This window comes from Panulirus ornatus, chromosome 46 (assembly GCF_036320965.1).
Source record: "Panulirus ornatus isolate Po-2019 chromosome 46, ASM3632096v1, whole genome shotgun sequence".
NCBI lineage: Eukaryota > Metazoa > Arthropoda > Malacostraca > Decapoda > Palinuridae > Panulirus > Panulirus ornatus.
In genome coordinates this window covers 36,678,343-36,701,755 of record NC_092269.1, presented here as the reverse complement: position 1 = coordinate 36,701,755, position 23,413 = coordinate 36,678,343, and the positions used below count along the sequence as shown (strand labels likewise).

Here is a 23,413-nt window from a genome sequence, read left to right as displayed (position 1 = left end):
CAGGAGGGATTAAGAGAGTAATCCCATGCAGGAGGGATTAAGAGAGTAATCCCATGCAGGAGGGATTAAGAGAGTAATCCCATGCAGTAGGGATTAAGAGAGTAATCCCATGCAGTAGGGATTAAGAGAGTAATCCCATGCAGTAGGGATTAAGAGAGTAATCCCATGCAGTAGGGATTAAGAGAGTAATCCCATGCAGGAGGGATTAAGAGAGTAATCCCATGCAGGAGGGATTAAGGGAGTAATCCCATGCAGGAGGGATTAAGAGAGTAATCCCATGCAGTAGGGATTAAGAGAGTAATCCCATGCAGGAGGGATTAAGAGAGTAATCCCATGCAGGAGGGATTAAGAGAGTAATCCCATGCAGGAGGGATTAAGAGAGTAATCCCATGCAGGAGGGATTAAGAGAGTAATCCCATGCAGGAGGGATTAAGAGAGTAATCCCATGCAGGAGGGATTAAGAGAGTAATCCCATGCAGGAGGGATTAAGAGAGTAATCCCATGCAGGAGGGATTAAGAGAGTAATCCCATGCAGGAGGGATTAAGAGAGTAATCCCATGCAGGAGGGATTAAGAGAGTAATCCCATGCAGGAGGGATTAAGAGAGTAATCCCATGCAGGAGGGATTAAGAGAGTAATCCCATGCAGGAGGGATTAAGAGAGTAATCCCATGCAGTAGGGATTAAGAGAGTAATCCCATGCAGGAGGGATTAAGAGAGTAATCCCATGCAAGAGGGATTAAGAGAGTAATCCCATGCAGGAGGGATTACAGAAGTAATCCCATGAAAATTAGAAGAAAAATAATTCTGTTCCACCGTGTGTATGCTATGTCTAAAGCCAGTACATTAAACGCTCGAGTTATCAGCTCTACGTTTAAAAAAGAAAGAAAAAGAAAACGAAATCGTTTTCTATAACAGGACTCCAAACTTAAAACCCACGAATGACACAGACTCGCTTCCCCCCCCCCCCCCCCCTCAACCCGATAAACGAAGCACTGAGCAGTTCGTCTAGTTACAAGTGTCACTTACCTTTCGTACACCAACGAAAACGGGACAACCAGTGCCATCCTCATCACCCTTACCTGTAAAAGAAAAAAAAAAAAGGGAATATATTAGTACTATCAACAGACGAGGCAGGTCTGGAGCAACCATCTCAAGGGATCAGATAAATAACATCCATTTAAATTTATTTCCCTATCTCAAGCCTTCCTGAAAAATCAGAGGTTTTTACCTCCGTCTACAAGCCAGTCCCGTTACGTCTCTTCGTTGTATATCAACGGACCGTTATATTTCTTTCTTGTATCTCCCCCTGATGATGATGTGATCATTACACGAAAGTGCACTTGGGAATTTATCGTGTTTCATTTCCCCATGGATTAAAAAGGATATATATATATATATATATATATATATATATATATATATATATATATATATATATATATATATATATATATATACATATATATATATATATATATATATATATACATATATATATATATATATATATATATATATATATATATATATATATATATATATATATATGCCCAAGGACACACCACAAATTAGGTACGTAATTACTCAGACGCTTCTTCGTCGCGGTATGTTTCGAGACCAGTCTCTCTCCCTTCCGCATACTGTTTCTTACGCCCTGGTTGGCGTAGGCCTACACGCGGGGCGCGAGTGAATTAATCTACGTCTTGGCACTCTAACACGTCCGACATGAAGGGGGGTAAAAAAAAAAAAAAAGGAGAGAGAGAGAAAGAGAGAGGGGGAGAAAAAGGGTGATAGTGTGATGTACGGTAACGCCTTTACGTTCCTAAGGCCCACCGTTCAATACCGTCCCCCTTCCCTTTCCCTCCCACAACAACCCACCCACCACACCACAACCACACCCTGAATAGTATCGCCACGGAATTGAATCATGCCAGGCCACGACGCGGCTGAAAATATAATTCCGCACACTCCACCCACGAGGAAAAAAAAATAATGTGGGTATTATTGACGGCAGACACGCACAGGGTACTAATCAATGGCCAGGCATAGCAGAGAGAGAGAGAGAGAGAGAGAGAGAGAGAGAGAGAGAGAGAGAGAGAGAGAGAGAGAGGTGGCGGGGGGCGTCTAGCCTGCGCATCACAGAAGGCCGATGCTATAAAACCCCATCGGTTTGGTTGGGGGGAGACTCGCCAAACGTTTAGGTAGGCCTAATGCGCAGCCGCCTCCACCATACCCCCACCTCCACCTCCCCTCTCCCAAGAGTATGGAGGGAGAAATGGGCGGGGCCCGGGGTAAAGAGAGAGAGAGAGAGAGAGAGAGAGAGAGAGAGAGAGAGAGAGAGAGAGAGAGAGAGAGAGAGAGAGAGAGAGAGGGGCGGGGGTGGAGGAAGGTAAAGGGAGAGGAAAGGGCAGGGAGGGAGAGGAGGCGGCGGGAGGGAGGGGGAGACTACGCTACACCCAGCACCACGCTGCTCCTGTTGCTATACACACACACACACACCCTCCCCCAACTTTAACGCACAACCTCCCTCCCACATGACACTCCAGGCCAGCCAAGAAGGCCTCCTCACGGCCCTAAAACAACACAGACTTTTATCCCGTGTTCACGATAAAACCTCATCGTCGGGTGGCAGATGCGTTGTGACGGTGTGGCTTTTGAGGTTATCATACAACAGAGCCAAAACATTTAACAATCTACTCGCCTCCCTCCCTCCCAACGCGCCGCCAGGCGGAAGAAGATATCACCTTTAAAAACCAGCATGGGTTTGCCCTCCCGCATCCAAAACAACAAAAACACATGTTTGGGTAATGTGTTCTTGACTGTTACTGCTGGAGGGGGGGGGGGGGGGGGGGGAACGTGCATTATCTGCTCACAGTCAACACATCATATTAAAAGGTTTAAAAAAAAGGGGGGTAAAACTTAAAGCCACCTACAATCCTAAACCGTCTTCAAAACGGTTTGACGATGCAATAAACCACCTACAATTGAACTTCATTCACTGGCTTCACCGGATTTGTTAAGGCATAACATAAAAAACACCTAGATTCAATACCCATTTTCGACCCCAACGCATTATCAACAATCTCATAAGTATTAATAACTTAATGAAAAACACTTATTAAATACATATTTACAAATGCTGACGTAAGACGTGAACTGGTGGATATTCCTTCATCACAATCATCACCAAGATAAGTGGAGACTTTATAAAACTGATATAAATTGAGACATAATGATACTCATTCAAGGGCGAAGTATAATATTCTATATGAACTTCAACACCATAATACTGACATGATACACAGCGTCACTCTCCTTTTTAGCTTTCCTGTCGCTATGAACAAATTTAGTAAGGCGCTAAAAGCCGTAATGTTTTAGCGAGTAACTCATAAAAAAAGGTAACAGATTTGTTCAGTATACCCGGTTGGAAGTTGTCCGCACACGTTTTCTTACTTCGAAGAACACTCACGTTTTCTTTGGTTTGCAAGGGGATGGTTTATACAATAAAATAAATGACATTTATGAGCTCATGTTACCTGAAAAAAATGACGCTTTCTAATTAGTTCAATCAGTAAACAACAAGAAACGTCACCACAACATGGAAAAAAAATAAAAAGAATTGACAGGATAGAAATGACTATATCAGTCAGTGCCATTGGTATATACGTACTGTTTTTAACTACCCTATATCAACATAATGGTTATTATTAGGTGACATCATATACTGTACCTGTTCAATGCAGACTAGAATCTGTATGAGAGCGTGGACAATGTACACAAACCGTGCATCGTCACACAGGTCGAAGATCCTGATGTTGGTGGAACGTTTTCTGTGGCCATTCAGTCGATGATGACGTCTATGCGACCCGACTGCCTTGAAGCCCCGACCGCGCGGGTGGCGCTGGTTCTCGGAGATGTGGGGCTCTGAACGCGGGCGGCGTGGACGTTCTTGCCCACGGGCTTCAAGTCGTGGGTGGTGGTGGTGGTGGTGGTGGTGAGGGCGCTCTGGGGCGGCGTACCACGTAGAACGCAAGGGGTCAGGGCGCTCCGGCGTCTGGGCTTCAGAGCGCGGGAGGCGAGGCCGTTGCAGAACCTGCGATTTTGAACGCGGGTAGCGTCGGCGGTCGGGGACATGCTCTTCGGTGAGAGGATGGCGTAGACGTTCCTCGGGCTGCGACTCGGTGCTGTGGAAGCGCGGCCGTTCTTGGCTTTGTACTTGGGCACTGTGGAGGCGCGTCCGTTCTTTGGTTTGCACTTCGGCACTTGGGAAGTACGGCTGTTCCTGGATACGTACAGCACTTGGGAAGAAGGGCCGTTCTTCTCGTTCAGCACTGGGGCGACGCGGTCGTTCTGTGGTTTGTACTTGGGTTCGCAGGTGGCGCACTCGCTCATGGGTCCTTCTCTCCACCAGTGTATAGTGGTGGTACTCTTGCGCCTTCGTCTCGAAGCTTGCATAGTAAGACTCCTCCTGACGACGGAGTACCCGAGTATTCGGGTGCTGCGGGCACTCCTCAGCGTGCACTTCGACGTACGTCAGTACCGGGGAAGGGTGCGAGGCTTCGCTGATAGGCGAGAGGCTGAGCTGGGAGGTCACCGCGGCCCTCTCACTCCCTCTATCCTCGGGTAAGTAGAGCTGGGGGACGGGGGAGCCTGGAGCAGGTCTGGATGGTGGCGGCTGCGGAGGTGATGGACGATTATAGGTTCCTCCTGGGAAGGCGTAGTGGTCAGGGCGTCGAGTCCCCTCCGGCCGTGAGGCCATCAACCAGTACAGGGGATTGTGTTGCACATACAAGTCCTCTTCTTCCTCTTCCAGTTCCCAGCCGTCTCCCGGCCAGCTGTAGGGCACCTCAGGGGGCGTCTCGGGCATGGGCGGGATGACCGTAGGGGTGAGGACATCCGGGGTGAGGTAGGCGGTGTAGGAGACGTCTAAGGCTGGCATGGGGGACACTACGGAGATGTCCGAGACGGTGTCCTCGCGGGAGAGGCTGATAGAAGGTACAGAAGTCTTTGTACTATGGCGGACACTTTGGCTTGAGGTATTGGAATCTGGCGATTGCTTGGAGCGGGGCGCCCTCCGTCCCTGAGAGCGACGGTGTCGCCTACGAGGGGCCCCGCGGTCCGTCACCGCAGGAGCACCGCGCCCCTTGAAAGGACTTGGTGGCTTCTTGCTCCGTGATGGCGTTCCGGCTGCTTTACTTGGAGATGGCCGCGTAAGCCCCGGGGACCGCTGGACCAGTACCCCCGCTTCTTGATGGGAAGAGGGGGAATGTCGAGTAGGGGGTGAGGGCTGGGGGGATCGGGCGTGGCGGGGCGTGCTGGTAGCAAGCGGGGGCGGCGGCTCTTTGGCCCGCGCGCCTCCAAAGGGCTGCTGAGTTCGAATCCCTGGGGATACAGCGCCTCCAGCTGGAGGGGAAACCAGCCTGAACTGCTGGTGAGATGCGTAGCCATGCCAGGTGGAGTACTTAGTAGGGGAGTGCAGGTGTAGCTGGACGGCTGGCGCGTATGGCAGCCGCTGGCGACCCTGGCCTTGGGGCTGCCTGGTCACCGATTGTTCACCAAGTGACCCCGAGCGCTCGCTGGTCGGTGATGGGGGCCCGGGCGGTCTGGACGGACACGTGGGGTCCCCTCGCAGGTCCCTGGACCCCCGGAAGCACCAGCACGCCACGTCCAGTCCGACAGCTGAGGGCGGCGTGCCGGAGCTTGGTCATGGGTGCTGGAGGGGGGAGGTCGATCACACTTGGCCCTTGCGGCGCACAGGGAGAGCGGCTCCCCAGAGGAGGAGGAGGAGGAGGAGGAGGATGGCCCCTACACCCGGGGTGAGGCGTTCAGGCTACTGCCACCCTCAACCTCCACCCGGAAGTGGAGTGTTTTTCCCCCACGTCAAGTCTCCGTCAGCCTGACGTGTGGGGACTGGGGCCCGCCGTTCTCCCCACAACAGCATCACCACTCCCGCAAGCCTCCAAGTATCACACAACTCACCACACACACTAGACACTCATCTTGTCTGAGCTACCTGTAAAAGAACACATGACAATGATGCACACTGAATACACACCCACCCGCACACACAGAGGTGTGTTTGCCAAGAAACACTACCTGGAAACACTCTTCCAGGCCAGTGCAAACACTGGGACGGGTCACAACACTATGATCAAAACACAGAGATCTGATGATGGCTTCCACACTTGTACGAAGGCGATGACCGACGCGTGAATGACCCCGCCATCGACACCTGCACGACACCCACGCACGGCATTCATCACCCCGACGGATGATGACTTCGATACCATAAAATACTACGGTGATGTGGCGTCTGAGTAGCCCCATCAACACCTGCACGACACCCGAACGCAATATTCACCGTGTAATCAACACGCAACCTTCGCGTGATCACGAGAACACACGGCCATACACTGGGTCCATCGCTGCAACGATAACACAGCCACGGTGCCCTATGGTAAATGGTAACACTATAACATAGCCAGGATGCCCTATGGTAAGTGGCAACACTATAACACAGCCTCCTAGGATGCCCTATGGTAAATGGCAACACTATAACAGAGCCAGGATGCCCTATGGCAAATGGTGACACTATAACACAGCTAGGTTGTCCTCTGGACGATGGCAACACTACAACACAGCCACGATGCCTTCTGGACGATGACAACACTATATAACACAGCCACGATGCCCTCCGGACGATGGTAACACCTGAACCAACACTACTAGCGGAGGGGATGAACGCGGCAGCGCGCGGGTGGGAGCGGAGCGAGGCAGAGGGCGTCGCGTGCGCTACCGTACTGCCAACAACCTAGCAGGACACCACCATCACCCCCGCAGTGGCGTTGCTTGTGTTTCCCTTCGAACCCGCTGACTGGGCGCCGCCTCAGGGGGGTGTGGTGCTGCTGCTGCTGCTGCTGCTGGCGGTAGCCCGCCACCACCACCACCGCCCGCCCTCCCTCTCTCCCGCCCCCACTGAACATCATTCTCCTCCTTATTACCAGCGTCTACCTCTTTTGTCTTTTATTACCATTGATTTTCTCTCTCTCTCTCTCTCTCTCTCTCTCTCTCTCTCTCTCTCTCTCTCAGACAGGGATGGAGCCCTCACTTCACCCCTGGCACCTCTCGTCCTCTCCCTACACTCGTAGTTTCCACCCCCGTAGCTCAGCGCCCCGAGTTCTGCGCACCTTCCCGTCCCACTGAGTTTCGTTCACCTGAAGAGGAGGTGTGCGTGCGTATGTGCGTGTGTGTGAATGCGTGCGTGTGTCTGTGTCTGTTTGGGTGTGCGTTTGCAGTCTCTGGCAACGCTAACAGTGAACCCTTTCGCGCGTTTGTGTGTGTGTTAGTGTGTGTTGTGTGTGTGCTGTGTGTGTGGTGTGTGTGTGTGTGTGTGTGTGTTACTAGGCCCGACCAGCCTACCCTACTATAGCAGATCAATAGCAGCACTTTTCTCCCTCCTCCCCCCCACGAAATCGCCATCTTCTTACGCACTTAATGGCAAGGAGATCTCGCGAGAATCGAAAGACGTCAAACGCAATTACGAAGAGGCGCTTCCTGCTCCACTCACAGCGTCTGCCTAACGCCCTCACAACGCACCCTTCTCTCTCTCTCTCTCTCTCTCTCTCTCTCTCTCTCTCTCTCTCTCTCTCTCTCTCTCCCCTCCTCCCCCTCCCTCCTTTCCTTCCTTCCTTTCACTTTCCTCCCTCCCTCCCCTACTCATCTCGGCTATCGACTAGCCCCTGTCTCGTCATCAAAAGAGACTTGACTCCACTAAAGGCTCCTTTAAGCACCACGGTTGTCAACACTCACGGGGGGGCGGGTTGGGTTGAGCAGGGAGGGAGGCGACTTCGACAAGGGTGAAGAGCAAGTCAGGGAGAACTAACGCAAACGATGTCACAGGGAGGAGACGCTCCCCCCTCAACACCTCGAGCATGGCACCGACACAGTCGGGACGAACGACAAAAGCCGTTCAGGTTAATCCTCTGTGGCCAAGAGAGACACACAGCAATAACACGGACGTTCAAGCGTCCTGGAAACAGAATATCTGGAAGACACACACACACACACACACACACACGTTCATATTCCGGGACAAACATAGGCAAGCTGGGTGACACAGAGGTTCAAGACAGAGAAAAGATTGGATGACAGAGAAGTTCATCTTAGACGCAGATACGCTAAATGGCGTAAAAGAGGTATACCATCGAGGATAGAGAATGAGATAGACGACACAGAAGAAGAGGTTTAACCTTCCAAGATACAATGAACCTGGATGACAAGAGAAAACAAAGTTCACCCATATGCAAGGACACAGAAAAAGCTGGAGGATAAAGAAAGACAGGTTCATCATCCAAGACAAAGAAAAAGTGCAATAGCAAAAAGCACCAGAGAGAAAGAGAAACATAAGGACACATGTGGGCTACAAGGACAAGGAAAAACAGAGCGACAAAGAACACGACATCAAGGTAGGGGCACAGAAAACCTGCCACCACGACAAGACGACGGTGAACACTCACAACCCCCCCAGAGGACGGAAGGACAGGGGATGCAACCACCCCACGAAAGACGGACACGGAAGAAATAAAAAAATAAATAGAAGAAGAAACTAATAAAGACGAGTGGGTGGGTGGGCGGGAGAAGCTAGCAAGCAGACGGACGACGCCGAGAAGAGGAGAGCAAGGAAAGTGTAATCAAAACACGACACAGGAGAGAGAGAGAGAGAGAGAGAGAGAGAGAGAGAGAGAGAGAGAGAGAGAGAGAGAGAGAGAGAGAGAGAGAGAGAGAGAGAGAGAGAGAGAAAAACAGAGGCTGGTGTAAATGGCCAACACCTTCAGCGGACCGAAGTGTTACGAAAACACCAACACTGTTTAACTTGTCCACCTCTGGGGGGGGGGGGGAACACGACCACGCGGGTGGAAGCCAATATCCCCCACCTTCCGTGTCGCGTCTCAAACCCACACACACCACACCATCACTCCCTCCGTATACCCCCAGAGACGACCGGGGATCATCACCACACCACTCCCTCCGTATACCCCCAGAGACGACCAGGGATCATCACCACACCACTCCCTCCGTATACCCCCAGAGACGACCGGGGATCATCACCACACCACTCCCACCGTATACCCCCAGAGACGACCGGGGGGGCACCACACCACTCCCTCCGTATACCCCCAGAGACGACCGGGGATCATCACCACACCACTCCCTCCGTATACCCCCAGAGACGACCGGGGATCATCACCACACCACTCCCTCCGTATACCCCCAGAGACGACCGGGGGATCATCACCACACCACTCCCTCCGTATACCCCCAGAGACGACTGGGGGGGCACCACACCACCACTCCCTCCGTATACCCCCAGAGACGACCGGGGATCATCACCACACCACTCCCTCCGTATACCCCCAGAGACGACCGGGGGATCATCACCACACCACTCCCTCCGTATACCCCCAGAGACGACTGGGGGGGCACCACACCACCACTCCCTCCGTATACCCCCAGAGACGACCAGGGATCATCACCACACCACTCCCTCCGTATACCCCCAGAGACGACCGGGGATCATCACCACACCACTCCCTCCGTATACCCCCAGAGACGACCAGGGATCATCACCACACCACTCCCTCCGTATACCCCCAGAGACGACCAGGGGGTCACCACCACACTACTCCCTCCGTATACCCCCAGAGACGACCGGGGATCATCACCACACCACTCCCTCCGTATACCCCCAGAGACGACCGGGGATCATCACCACACCACTCCCTCCGTATACCCCCAGAGACGATCGGGGATCATCACCACACCACTCCCTCCGTATACCCCCAGACGACGACGGGGGAGCGCAGGGGGGTTAAGGGGTGTGGGTGTATGCTCAATTATTTCTAAAGCGAGTCTATCCATGAGGCATCCATATGCATAAGGATCAAATGGGTCGCAACTCAAAAAATCCTCACCACGGGGGCCACTCACCAATCAACGGGACGGCAGTGGAGTTTCGCTAAGTTGACGGATAAATCTCTCATCTGCATACTGCAGCTGATGGCAACAGAGTCCATTATCAATCATTATGAATGCCAATTTCTCTGTACCCCTTGCCATCCTGAAGTGATTCTGTGCGTGGCAAAGCTTCATGTAACTACGCATGACCATCCCACGTTACGCATGCCCACCCCACGTTACGCATGCCCACCCCACGCTACACACGCCCACCCCACGTTACGCATGCTCACCCTACGCTACAAACGCCCACCCCACGTTACACATGTCCACCCCATGTTACACATGCCCGCCCCACGTTACGCATGCCCACCACACGTTACACACTCCCACCCCACGTTACGCATGCTCACCCCACGCTACAAATGCCCACCCCACGTTACGCATGCCCACCCCATGTTACACATGCCCGCCCCACGTTACGCATGCCCACCCCATGTTACACATGCCCGCCCCACGTTACGCATGCCCAACCCACGTTACAGATAATACCAGATTGAGACACTCACAAGGGGAGTGCAGTGGCCTTTGACTCAGCTGCGTACCGGTGTGGTGTTACCCGCAATAAGACCCATCTTCCTATCTACCCGGAGACCGAGGGACAAACCCAGGAAGGTACATTAAACAGCTCCTTATGGATCCCAGTCAACATCGCATCTCAATTTGGGAGCAACTGCAAGCAGAAGGCAAACACACACACACACACACACACACACACACACACACACACACACACACACACACACACACGCCAATATTTCTTGCAGGTTCTTCAAGCAGATCAAGCGAGACGCGGGCATCAAACACAGATCAAACCGAGGCGCCCCAGGAGAGAGAGAGAGAGAACGAGAGAGTGAGAGAGAGAGAGAGAGAGAGAGAGAGAGAGAGAGAGAGAGAGAGAGAGAGAGAGAGAGAGAGAGAGAGAGAGACCCCTCCCACAGCACACCCGAGGAACCTGGGTTCTCTCTCTCCTCGCATCATGCGCGTCGAAGGAGAGTGGGGCGAACTTCGCCGAAGCCCCCGTCGTGGTGGTGGTGGAGGAGGAGGAAGAAGAAGGAAGAAACCGCACGCCCCTCCCAACATTTCTGGCTCCCCCCACCCGACGTTACCCTTATGTATAAGAGATGGAGTGGCAGCCCGAATGCTTTGGCCTGCGCTAAAGGCAGACAGCAACGCCAAGCCTTGAGTAAACACGCTTCAGAGAGAGGGAGGGAGGGAGAGAGCACCGGTGTGCCTGGGTTATACCAGAAGGGTGTGGAGGGAGGAGATGGGAGGGAGCTGGGGGGAGGAAATGATGCACCAGCGATCAGGGAGAGTTTGTGTAGACTCTGCGGAAGGAAGAGGAAGGAGAGGGGGAGAGAGGGAGGGAGGGAGATGGAAAGAGGCGAGGATAGATATAAACAAGCACTGGGGGGGCGGCCAAGCAGACGGGCAAATGTAAACAAGCAGGCTGGCGCTAAGATTAAAGCAGACAAGCAAAATGGATGAAGTTATTGACGGAATTCACACACACACACACACACACACACACACACAAACGAGGACACAAACATACACAAAAGATATAATTCTCTCTCCCTCTCTCTCTCTCTCTCTCTCTCTCTCTCTCTCTCTCTCTCTCTCTCTCTCTCTCTCGACCACAGCCCCTCTTCCCCCTACAACACAAACACAAAGTCCCGGACGAATGTAAAAGTTCCCGTACGTGTCAACGACATTCCCGGCCCCGCAGAAAACTCTACCAGCTCGGTAAATACCCGTGGGAGCCACCTGTCCCCCACCTGTGGCGCTCGCCTCCTCCCGTCCAGGAAATGACAGGTGGTTGACTAGACTATCTGGGTTACGAAGGCGGTTGACTACACCAGTGCTCTGGCTACAGTATCTTGGGGTACAGAGATGGCCGTCTACAATACCCTGGGTACAAATCATAAGCCAGTTTTCCCTTCCCATCTAACGTACCTGATACAACCCCCTTCCGTAAGCCACTCCCCTCCCACTTCCCATCTACTATATGATCCAGGGATAACCCCGTCTTTATCCTATAAGCCACTTCCCTCCCACTTCCCATCTACTGCGATCCGCGGAGAACCCCCTCCCACAACCTACTTCCCCCCTTTCCCACGGGTAAGCGAACCCATCTCCTCCTTCACCTGGGGGGAGAGAGGCCCTGTCTCCCGTCCAGCCAGAGGCAGGTCCTGCCTCCAGCCAGCTCAGGAGAGCCCACATGCACTTAGCCGTCCCTAGGAATAAAGCTCCTGCCAACACAACGACAATATAGCCCCATGGCCATACAAACAAGCTACAACAACCGTAATAAGAAAAAAAAAAATCTGCTTCACTGACGCTATTTAGCTTAACTGGCGACTGTCGAGAAACAAGAGAGCCTAGTCTTTAGACCAAGCCTTGTGTGGGGTTGAGAGGAGCCTCCCAGACCAGGTAAGGTACGGTCCCAGACCCAGCTACTGGGGGTGGAAGACCTCCCAGACCATCGTAAAGTATACGTAAGGTAAGGTACGGTCCCAGACCCAGCTACTGGGGGTAGAAGACCTCCCAGACCATCGTAAGGTATACGTACGTTAACGTAAGGTGCCAGACGCAGCTGCTGGGTGTAGAAGACCTCCCAGACCATCGTGAGGTATACGTAAGGTAAGGTAAGGCCCCAGACCCAGCTGATGGAGGTAGAAGACCTCCCAAACCATCATAAGACTACGTAAGACACGGGTGAGGTCCCAGACCCAGCTGTGAGGCAGATTTCCCAACGCGCGGTTCACGTGGTGGCATTACCATCAAACACGTACTTCTGCTCACGTCACTTCTACCACGTGCCTAGACCATGAGGCTCTCTCACAGCACCATCTGTTCCACTGTACCTTTCCAGCGCCAGCTCGACCCCCCTCCCCCTCACACATACCAATGGGAACTAACGAAAGCAAATGTCGTATTGATTATTCAATTCATCATTACCCCCGCCATCACCTGGGTTCTCCTGACACCCCCCCCCCCATGCGTATACGCACCTGCAGAACGCTTCAACTAGTGCTACGCATGGTTACTGTGTGTGGCGCGCAACAAATTACGCAGTAGTGCGTTAACGTAGACGCCTTTCTACAAGATGTTTTGAAGTGGTCATATACGCAGAGACTGCTCTCATGCGTCCATGAGGGATAAAACTGGATCAAAATTAATGGACGATCATGAATCATTACGCAAAAAAATATATATATAAAACTGGTTTATGTTCTTCAGAGTCACGAACCACTACACAACACAAAAAAAAAAAACTGGTTTAAGCTCATGAATCATTACGGGACGCTCGTTCAAGTTACTTGGACAACCTTACGTCATTACACAAAACTGGTTTTGCAGTTTGGACTAATGTGGTCCGTGTTATTCAAACGACCGCGAGCCAAAACCTGGTTTACAAGTATCTAGACAGCCGTAATACTTTTCACGTAACAAGTAAAACCAGGGTGTGCGTTTAATCAGTCGCGCCATAAACTAGTTTTGAGTTCTTAGATGATTAGGAGTGAGCTAACTGCACATGGCAGCCATCATCCGCCACCAGGCATGGTGGGGACGACGCCCAAGCTCGTTGTTTACAACCTGTATCAACAACCCTAAACACACAACCACAACTCTGGGGGAGGGCCTGGGTTGTTACTTAAAACACTTAAGCCAAGTTCTACGACGCCGTCACACGGGTAGTGAAGGGATCTGGGTGGCTCTTACATTAACCCGTGTTGGACGACGCTGCCCTACGGCTGTGGGGGTATCGGTGTGCGCCCCAAAAAGCTCCCGCCCCTGGAAGATCCCCCTACCTCGCTGAGGCATGTCTTAACAACACCGACGCCAAGAGACAGAAAGCAACGAGGGCCCTACGAGTAATGAGAGTTTCGTATGGGGGGGTCTAAAAAAGAGTTACCTCCTGAAGGTGTTCGAGCCTCCTGTAGTCATGGTGGGGTTATGGCCTGACGGTGAAGACGCCGTTCGCCAAGCCTCTAAGCCCCCAACCGGCCACACGGAGAACGATGAACACAGCCGTCTTTGCAGCACCGACGGGGGGAAAGGAGGTCTTTAAACACGTCCAGAATCTCTGATTGGCGATCAAGAGGGCCACGGGGGAAGGGGAGGTGCCACGAACGAGGGGGAGCGATGTGATTGGGGGTAAATTGGGAAATGATGGGGATGTAAACGTCTGAGGGAGGGAGGGAGGGAGGGGAAGGACTTATCTGAAACGTTTACTGGAGTCCGTCGAGACGTTGCCAGTGGGCGAAGTAATGGTGGCGGAAGAGAGGGAGGAGGCGGGAGGTCAGGAGGTACTTACAAGCGGTCAATAAACGTTTCTGGGAAGTACATGAGGAAACGAGTCAATGAACGTTTCCCAGGGGATGTAATGAGGAAATGAGAGGAAGAGGGTAGGTTTCTCCCTGACGGAGGAGTGAGGCAGTAGACATTAGAGGTACGTTAATGGAGTGAGGAAGCATGGAAAGAGGTTTTATAAATACTGAAGGGGTACATTTTGTGGAAGTCGAGGAAGGTACCTTACCCCAAAAAGTGGTGCCGGTTGCAGAGGCAAACGTTGCGAGCTGAAACGTTGCAGGAGGTCAACCAAAGGTAAACGCCTACGTCATAAACGTTCACGAACCTGCTGGGAGATGAACTCCTTCAGCTGAAGAAGGTGATGCGCTGCTCGCTGCGAGGTGGGGGGAGGAAAGCAATGGAGGGACGCACCAACTCCCAAGGGGATACGTGGGAAAGACAGATTCAATAAAGGACCTGATTACCTAAGGAGAGATTATCAGCTGGAAGACAGTTACAGTATCCTAACCTCCTCCTAACTGCCCAAGGATGTCAGGATGTCTCCCCACCTCTCCTATGCCAAGGATGTCTCCCCACCTCTCCTTACTGCCCAAGATGTCTCCCCACCTCTCCTTACTGCCCCAAGGATGTTCCCACCTCTCCTACTGCCCAGGATGTCTCCCTACCTCTCCTACTGCCCAAGGATGTCTCCCCAACTCTCCTACTGCCCAAGGATGTCTCCCACCTTCCTACTGCCCAAGGATGTCAGGATGTCTCCCCACCTCTCTACTGCCCAAGGATGTCAGGATGTCTCCCCAACCTCTCCTACTGCCCTAAGGATGTCTCCCCAACTCTCCTACTGCCCAAGGATGTCTCCCCACCTCTCCTAACTGCCCAAGGATGTCAGGATGTCTCCCCACTCTCCTACTGCCCAAGGATGTCAGGATGTCTCCCCAACTCTCCTACTGCCCAAGGATGTCTCCCACCTTCCTACTGCCCAAGGTTGTCTCCCCCACCTCTCTACTGCCCAAGGATGTCAGGATGTCTCCCCAACTCTCCTACTGCCCAAGGATGTCTCCCACATCTCCTACTGCCCAAGATGTCTCCCCACCTCTCCTAACTGCCCAAGGATGTCAGGATGTCTCCCCATCTCTCCTACTGCCCAAGGATGTCTCCCCATCTCTCTACTGCCCAAGGATGTCTCCCCATCTCTCCTACTGCCCTAGGATGTCTCCCCACCTCTCCTATGCCAAGGATGTCTCCCTACCTCTCCTACTACCCAAGGATGTCTCCCCATCTCTCCTACTGCCCAGGATGTCTCCCCACTCTCCTACTGCCCAAGGATGTCTCCCCAACTCTCCTACTGCCCAAGGATGTCAGGATGTCTCCCCAACTCTCCTACTGCCCATGGATGTCTCCCCACCTCTCCTACTGCCAAGATTGTCTCCCCCACCTCTCCTATGCCAAGGATGTCTCCCCATCTCTCCTACTGCCCAGGATGTCTCCCTACCTCTCCTACTGCCCATGGATGTCTCCCACCTTCCTACTGCCCAAGGATGTCTCCCACCTTCCTACTGCCCAAGGATGTTCCCACCTCTCCTACTGCCCAAGGATGTCTCCCACCTTCCTACTGCCCAAGGATGTCTACCCACCTCTCCTACTGCCAAGGATGTCTCCCCAACCTCTCCTACTGCCAAGGATGTCTCCCCAACCTCTCCTACTGCCCAAGGAGTCTCCCCACCTCTCCTACTACCCAAGGATGTCTCCCCACCTCTCCTATGCCCAAGGATGTCTCCCCACCTCTCCTACTGCCCTAGGATGTCTCCCACCTTCCTACTGCCCAAGGATGTCTCCCCACCTCTCTACTGCCAAGGATGTCTCCCCACCTCTCCTTACTGCCCCAAGGATGTCTCCCTACCTCTCCTACTGCCCAGGATGTCTCCCTACCTCTCCTACTGCCCAAGGATGTCTCCCTACCTCTCCTACTGCCCATGGATGTCTCCCACCTTCCTACTGCCCAAGGTTGTCTCCCCCACCTCTCCTAACTGCCCAAGGATGTCAGGATGTCTCCCCAACCTCTCCTACTGCCCTAGGATGTCTCCCCACCTCTCTACTGCCCAAGGATGTTCCCACCTCTCCTACTACCCAAGGATGTCTCCCCACCTCTCCTACTGCCCAAGGATGTCTCCCCACCTCTCTACTGCCAAGGATGTCTCCCCATCTCTCCTACTGCCCAGGATGTCTCCCTACCTCTCCTACTACCCAAGGATGTCTCCCTACCTCTCCTACTACCCAAGGATGTCCTCCCCACCTCTCCTTACTGCCCCAAGGATGTCTCCCACATCTCCTACTGCCCAAGGATGTCAGGATGTCTCCCCACTGCCCAACTGATGTCTCCACTCTCCTACTGCCCAAGGATGTCTCCCCACCTCTCCTACTGCCCAAGATTGTCTCCCCATCTCTCCTACTGCCAAGGATGTCTCCCCACCTCTCCTACTGCCCAAGGATGTCTCCCACCTCTCCTACTGCCCAAGGATGTCTCCCCACCTCTCCTACTGCCCAAGGATGTCTCCCCACCTCTCCTACTGCCAAGGATGTCTCCCCAACCTCTCCTACTGCCCAAGGATTGTCTCCCCACCTCTCCTACTGCCAAGGATGTCTCCCACCTCTCCTACTGCCCAAGGATGTCTCCCCACTCTCCTACTGCCCAAGATGTCTCCCACCTCTCCTAATGCCCAAGGATGTCCTCCTACCTCTCCTACTGCCCAAGGATGTCTCCCTACCTCTCCTACTGCCCAAGGATGTCTCCCCACTCTCCTACTGCCCAAGGATGTCTCCTCACCTCTCCTACTGCCCAAGGATGTCTCCCCACCTCTCCTACTGCCCAAGGATGTCTCCCTACCTCTCCTACTGCCCAAGGATGTCTCCCCACCTCTCCTACTACCCAAGGATGTCTCCCTACCTCTCCTACTACCCAAGGATGTCTCCCCACCTCTCCTACTACCCAAGGATGTCTCCCCACCTCTCCTACTACCCAAGGATGTCTCCCCACCTCTCCTACTACCCAAGGATGTCTCCCCACCTCTCCTACTGCCCAAGGATGTCTCCCCACCTCTCCTACTGCCCAAGGATGTCTCCCCACCTCTCCTACTGCCCAAGGATGTCTCCCCACCTCTCCTACTGCCCCAAGGATGTCTCTGCCCAGGATGTCTCTCCTACTGCCCAAGGATGTCTCCCCACCTCTCCTACTGCCCAAGGATGTCTCCCCACCTCTCCTACTGCCCAAGGATGTCTCCCCACCTCTCCTACTGCCCAAGGATGTCTCCCCACCTCTCCTACTGCCCAAGGATGTCTCCCCACCTCTCCTACTGCCCAAGGATGTCTCCCCACCTCTCCTACTGCCCAAGGATGTCTCCCCATCTCTCCTACTGCCCAAGGATGTCTCCCCATCTCTCCTACTGCCCAAGGATGTCTCCCCACCTCTCCTACTGCCCAAGGATGTCTCTCCACCTCTCCTACTGCCCAAGGATGTCTCCCTACCTCTCCTACTGCCCAAGGATGTCTCCCCACCTCTCCTACTGCCCAAGGATGTCTCCCCACCTCTCCTACTGCCCAAGGATGTCTCCCCACCTCTCCTACTGCCCAAGGATGTCTCCCCACCTCTCCTACTGCCCAAGGATGTCTCCCCACCTCTCCTACTGCCCAAGGATGTCTCCCCACCTCTCCTACTGCCCAAGGATGTCTCCCCACCTCTCCTACTGCCCAAGGATGTCTCCTCACCTCTCCTACTGCCCAAGGATGTCTCCCCACCTCTCCTACTGCCCAAGGATGTCTCCCCACCTCTCCTACTGCCCAAGGATGTCTCCCCACCTCTCCTACTACCCAAGGATGTCTCTCTACCTCTCCTACTGCCCAAGGATGGCTCCCCACCTCTCCTACTGCCCAAGGATGTCTCCCCACCTCTCCTACTGCCCAAGGATGTCTCCCCACCTCACTCGTTACCTCAGCGCATCTGTTACCTTTCCTCCCCATATAATCCCGTTACCTTGGCCGTCTCCTTATCAACCCCAACACAAGAGGGCTGATAAGGGATCCAATCATCTTGGAGCATCTTCTAATCTTCTCGATGTCCCTAATCCTCTTGAAGCATTCCTGATCCCCTACGCGTCTCCCTACTTACCTGGAAACTCACCAATCACCTGGAAGCTTCACCAATCACCTGGAAGCCTCAATAATCACCTGGAAGCCTCCCCAATCACCTGGAAGCCTCCCCAATCACCTGGAAGCCTCACCAATCACCTGGACGCCTTACCAATCACCTGGACGCCTTACCAATCACCTGGAAGCCTCACCAATCATCTGGAAGCCTCACCAATCACCTGGAAGCCTCACCAATCACCTGAAAGCCTCACCAATCACCTGAAAGCCTCACCAATCACCTGGAAGCCTCACCAATCATCTGGAAGCCTCACCAATCACCTGGAAGCCTCACCAATCACCTGAAAGCCTCACCAATCACCTGGAAGCCTCACCAATCATCTGGAAGCCTCACCAATCACCTGAAAGCCTCACCAATCACCTGGAAGCCTCACCAATCACCTGGACGCCTTACCAATCACCTGGAAGCCTCACCAATCACCTGGAAGCCTCACAAATCACCTGGAAGCCTCACCAATCATCTGGAAGCCTCACCAATCACCTGGAAGCCTCCCCAATCACCAGGAAGCCTCCCCAATCACCAGGAAGCGTCACCAATCATCTGGAAGCCTTACCAATCACCTGGAAGCCTCCCCAATCACCTGAAAGCCTCACCAATCACCTGGACGCCTTACCAATCACCTGGAAGCCTCCCCAATCACCAGGAAGCGTCACCAATCATCTGGAAGCCTTACCAATCACCTGGAAGCCTCACCAATCACCTGGAAGCCTCCCCAATCACCTGGAAATCTTCCAGTCACCTGAAAGTCTCCTCAGAGCCCAAGACTCACAAACATCCCTCCTTCCCCCTGATCATCACCCTGTGTCACCTGCAATCTCTCCCCCCAATCACTCCACGAGGTCTCCCCAAATCTCAAACTAAGGCAAGGGAAGCCTCCCCACGGCCACCATACCCTCTGGACGCCCCGTGGTCTCCCCCAGCCTCGCCTGGCATATCACTGTCATACCTTCCATCTCATCTCGGTACAAAACCCCCCCCGTCCGTCCGTGAGGGCCATATCACCCCTTTCCCCCCCCGGTCCTTAATCTATCTCCCTCAGGGCATAACACCCGATGTCCCTATCATCCACGTACATTATTAAGGCCAAATCTCTTACAAAAAATACTGTCCCATATTCCCCGTCTCTTCCAAAATGAGGTTCCCTCTCCCATACACGTCTCTCCCACATTAGGTTCCCTCTTCCATACACGTCTCTCCCACATTAGGTTCCCTCTCCCATACACGTCTCTCCCACGCCCCTGCGTCTTCCCCGAGCTCAGGTCTGCGGGCGGGATATTGACAAATCCGAAGGGAAACAGCAACACAAAGCTAGGGGGGAGGAGGAGGAGGAAATTTGCCAGCGTCCATCTTCTCCAGCGCCCCGTTTTGCCAGCATCCAACTCCTCCAACACCCCGCGTTCTGCCAGCGTCCAACTCTTGCAACAACCCCCCACCCCGCCCTGTCTCACCAGCTCCCACATTTAAACCCAGTATTCTCCCCCTCCCTCCCATCCTAACCAGCACATTTTAATATGATGGCCGCGTGCGTCTCTCCCTTACATTATTAAAGCTATCGCCCGAGTTTTCCCAGCGAACACCCTCCCCTCCACCATAAAAAACACCAGCCGGAATGCCCCGGACAAGAAGCCCTCCGATACCTGGCTAATATGTCGCGCGCCCCGTCTGTGTACGGGGATCCAGCCCGGCCAAACCCCCACCTCTCTCTCTCTCTCTCTCTCTCTCTCTCTCTCTCTCTCTCTCTCTCTCTCTCTCTCTCTCTCTCTCTACCCCTTTGCCTTTGCTGCCAGAGCGAGAGAGAGAGCGAGGGGGGAGGAAAAGGTAGCGGCATCTCACTAATTAACAGGGGCCCCGACCGACCCCTCACTCGGCCTCAGGTGCACTGGCTAAACGAGGGGTGATTTCAGAAGTCCTCTTCTTATGGTTTACACTGGCGTTTGTGTGAGCACGAGTCAACGAGCGCGACGGGACGGGATGACCCTTGAGCACGTGGGTTCGACCCCTTGAACACCAAAGTTCGACCCCCCTGGAGTACGAAGATCCCCGACCCTTGAGCACGACGGGCCTCCGACCACTGAACAAGAGAGCATGAGGATTCTTGAGGAAGGCGGCTCTTCGGCCCTTGAACACGACGGTGCGGCCCTCGAGCACGACGGTACGGCCCTCGAGCACGACGGTACGGCCCTCGAGCACGACGGTGCGGCCCTTGAGCACGACGGCATGACTCTTGAGTACAAGTTTTACCCTCGAGCACGACGGCGCGACACTTCGAGTACAAGTGCGACCCTCGATCAGGAAGCACGATAGTACGACCCTTGAGTACAAGTACGACCCTCTACCACGACGGTGCGACCCTTGAGCACGACAGTGCGACGCTCTAGCACGACAGTGCGACCCTTGAGCACGACGGTACGACCCTTGAGCACGACGGTGCGACCCTTCAGCACGACGATGCGACCCTTCAGCACGACGATGCGACCCTTCAGCACGACCCTTCAGCATGACGGTACGACCCTTTAGCACTACGGTACGATCCTCTAATACGACGGTACGACCCTTCAGCACGCCGGTACGACCCTTGAACACGACGGTGCGACCCTTGAGGACGACGGTACGACCCTTGGGTATGATGGTATACGCCCTTCCAAAACGCAAACGTATACGAGAGGGGTATAATATTCACTTTACCTACAACGTAATATAATATCTGTACCGTCTATCGAGGGCACAAGGTTATTAGGGGGAATTTAGATACTTTAAGAAACAGATAGATAGATACAGATAGATGTATAATGACACTAATACATGAGGGGTAACACGACACATGCGTTTTCCTGATACAACGAAAACTAACCACGAGAATTCTCTTCCAGCACGAACAGCACGATACATGCGTTAATTCGAACGCAGGAAACATGATCCATGCGTTCTATCAGAATGAAGAAAACGTAAGACATGCGTTCTCTTGGGATCGGAGACATGGTACATGCGTTCCGTTGGAGACGACGACATGGTACATGCGTTCTCTTGGGATCGGAGACATGGTACATGCGTTCCCTTGGAGACGACGACATGGTACATGCGTTCTCTTGGGATCGGAGACATGGTACATGCGTTCTCTTCGAGACGGAAACACAATCCATGCGTTCTTTTTGAACGACAGAAAACACGACTCGGGCGTTTTAAAACGAACAAAGCCTCACTGTATATATATATATTCCCCCTTGGGGAAATGTTCAGGGATAAAAAAAAAAAATAAAACGCTCCAGTCTACATGTAGAAAAGGCGTCAGATTAAGTTCACTTATTCAAAAGCACGGATGCATAATTAATGAAGACGTAATTAATTCCTGCATAATAAATTGGCTGCATCAAAATGTAATTGGGTTATACATTTGAAAGCATGGCTAATTACTTATGGAGGCAAGGTCCGGGCCGGGCTCGTACGCGCTCTTCGAATCCCTGGCCAGGACGAAAGGTGGTTCAAAACACACGTCACACGGCGTCGCTTACGCGAGGCGTCTGGATTGATCCGGCCGCTACACGAACGCCGAGCTTATGATACACATATATCAGGTGGATTGGAACGCGGAGACCGGGGAACGGAACAGAGAACCTGGGGATGGAACAGGGATGAGTGAGGAATGTCAAGGAGAAAAAATAGTTGGGAGAGAGAGAGAGAGAGAGAGAGAGAGAGAGAGAGAGAGAGAGAGAGAGAGAGAGAGAGACGGAATACTGTGGGACGTAAACAACATCCCCAATTCTGACGCAGGGGGAACGTGGATTGGAACGAGCGGCGTGCCACCAGGAACGTAGGAACGGAGTGAGAGACACGGCCAAAACACAAGTATCTTACCGTAATGCCAACGCACAACGCAACAAAGAAACACGACCACAAAACCACAAGCGTCTTGGCCTTAGCATCTCTGTTCTTGTATTGATTCTGCTGCGGCTCTCCTTTCCCTTGTCCTCCTCAAAAGAGAATTCATTTGTCCAGTCGGTGCCTTCTGTTTGCTTTCCCCACGTCTGGGTAGCCTTCCCAACAACCCCGTTCCCTAATCACAATGTCCAACCACCCGACATCCACTGCCATCATCAAGCCAGATGTTTAAAAGCGTTCACTGGAGCATCTCTTTGCTAAATGCCAAGGAACCCTGTTCTTGCGTGATCTGTACACGACTCCCACAGCACACGCTGGTCACAATCACAGCGAAGAACCACACCCGAGCCAGACCGCCTTACGCTGCTTTAGCCAACAACACGGCATCAGCTGCATATACTCCAACTGTGTGAATACACTCTCCCCGTTTTCCATCTCGGTCCGGTAATACACTCCCCCCGTTTTCCATCTCGGTTCGGTCACATGGCGCTATCATCCCCCATATCTCTATCATCTCACGTAATCTCCTGTCCATTATCATAATCATCATTATCATTACTATTTCCCTTATTAATATTATCATTACTGATACCACTGTGAAATTTCAATGACCCCATCTCGATGGCTATTTAAGAGTCCAAGGTCACACACAGGTAACAAGACACAGTCATGATGTTGTCCAAACTTCCTCTAAACCTACAAATGAACCAACCGCTAGTCTTTCCCTCAGTCGGTAAACAAGCGGGGTATCCACCTTAGCTTGACGAGCAGCATCAAAGCTGTTGATAAGCTTAACCAACCAACAAGCTTGTAAGTACGTTGGACCAAGGCCTATACTTATAATGCGCCTACCACTGCATTGTACTTATAATGTACCTACCACTGTCCTCCACTTATAATGTGGCTACCACTGTCTCGTACTTATAATGCGCCTACCACTGTCCTCCACTTATAATGTGGCTACCACTGTCCTCCACTTATAATGTGGCTACCACTGTCTCGTACTT

General features: G+C 52.9%; 1 protein-coding gene across 1 annotated transcript in view; it reads right to left on the bottom strand.

Moving 5' to 3' along the window:
• LOC139763233 (uncharacterized) overlaps nt 1-5,702 on the bottom strand; it is a 110,898-nt gene extending 105,196 nt beyond the window's left edge. Inside the window, exons 1-2 of the mRNA XM_071689116.1 lie at nt 3,732-5,702; nt 1,028-1,080 (exon numbers count right to left, since the gene is read on the bottom strand). Coding sequence (XP_071545217.1) covers nt 1,028-1,080; nt 3,732-4,940 — 1,262 coding nt within the window. The 5' untranslated portion in view covers nt 4,941-5,702. The remainder of the gene's footprint in view (nt 1-1,027; nt 1,081-3,731) is intronic.
• Nucleotides 5,703-23,413: the final 17,711 nt, after the last annotated feature.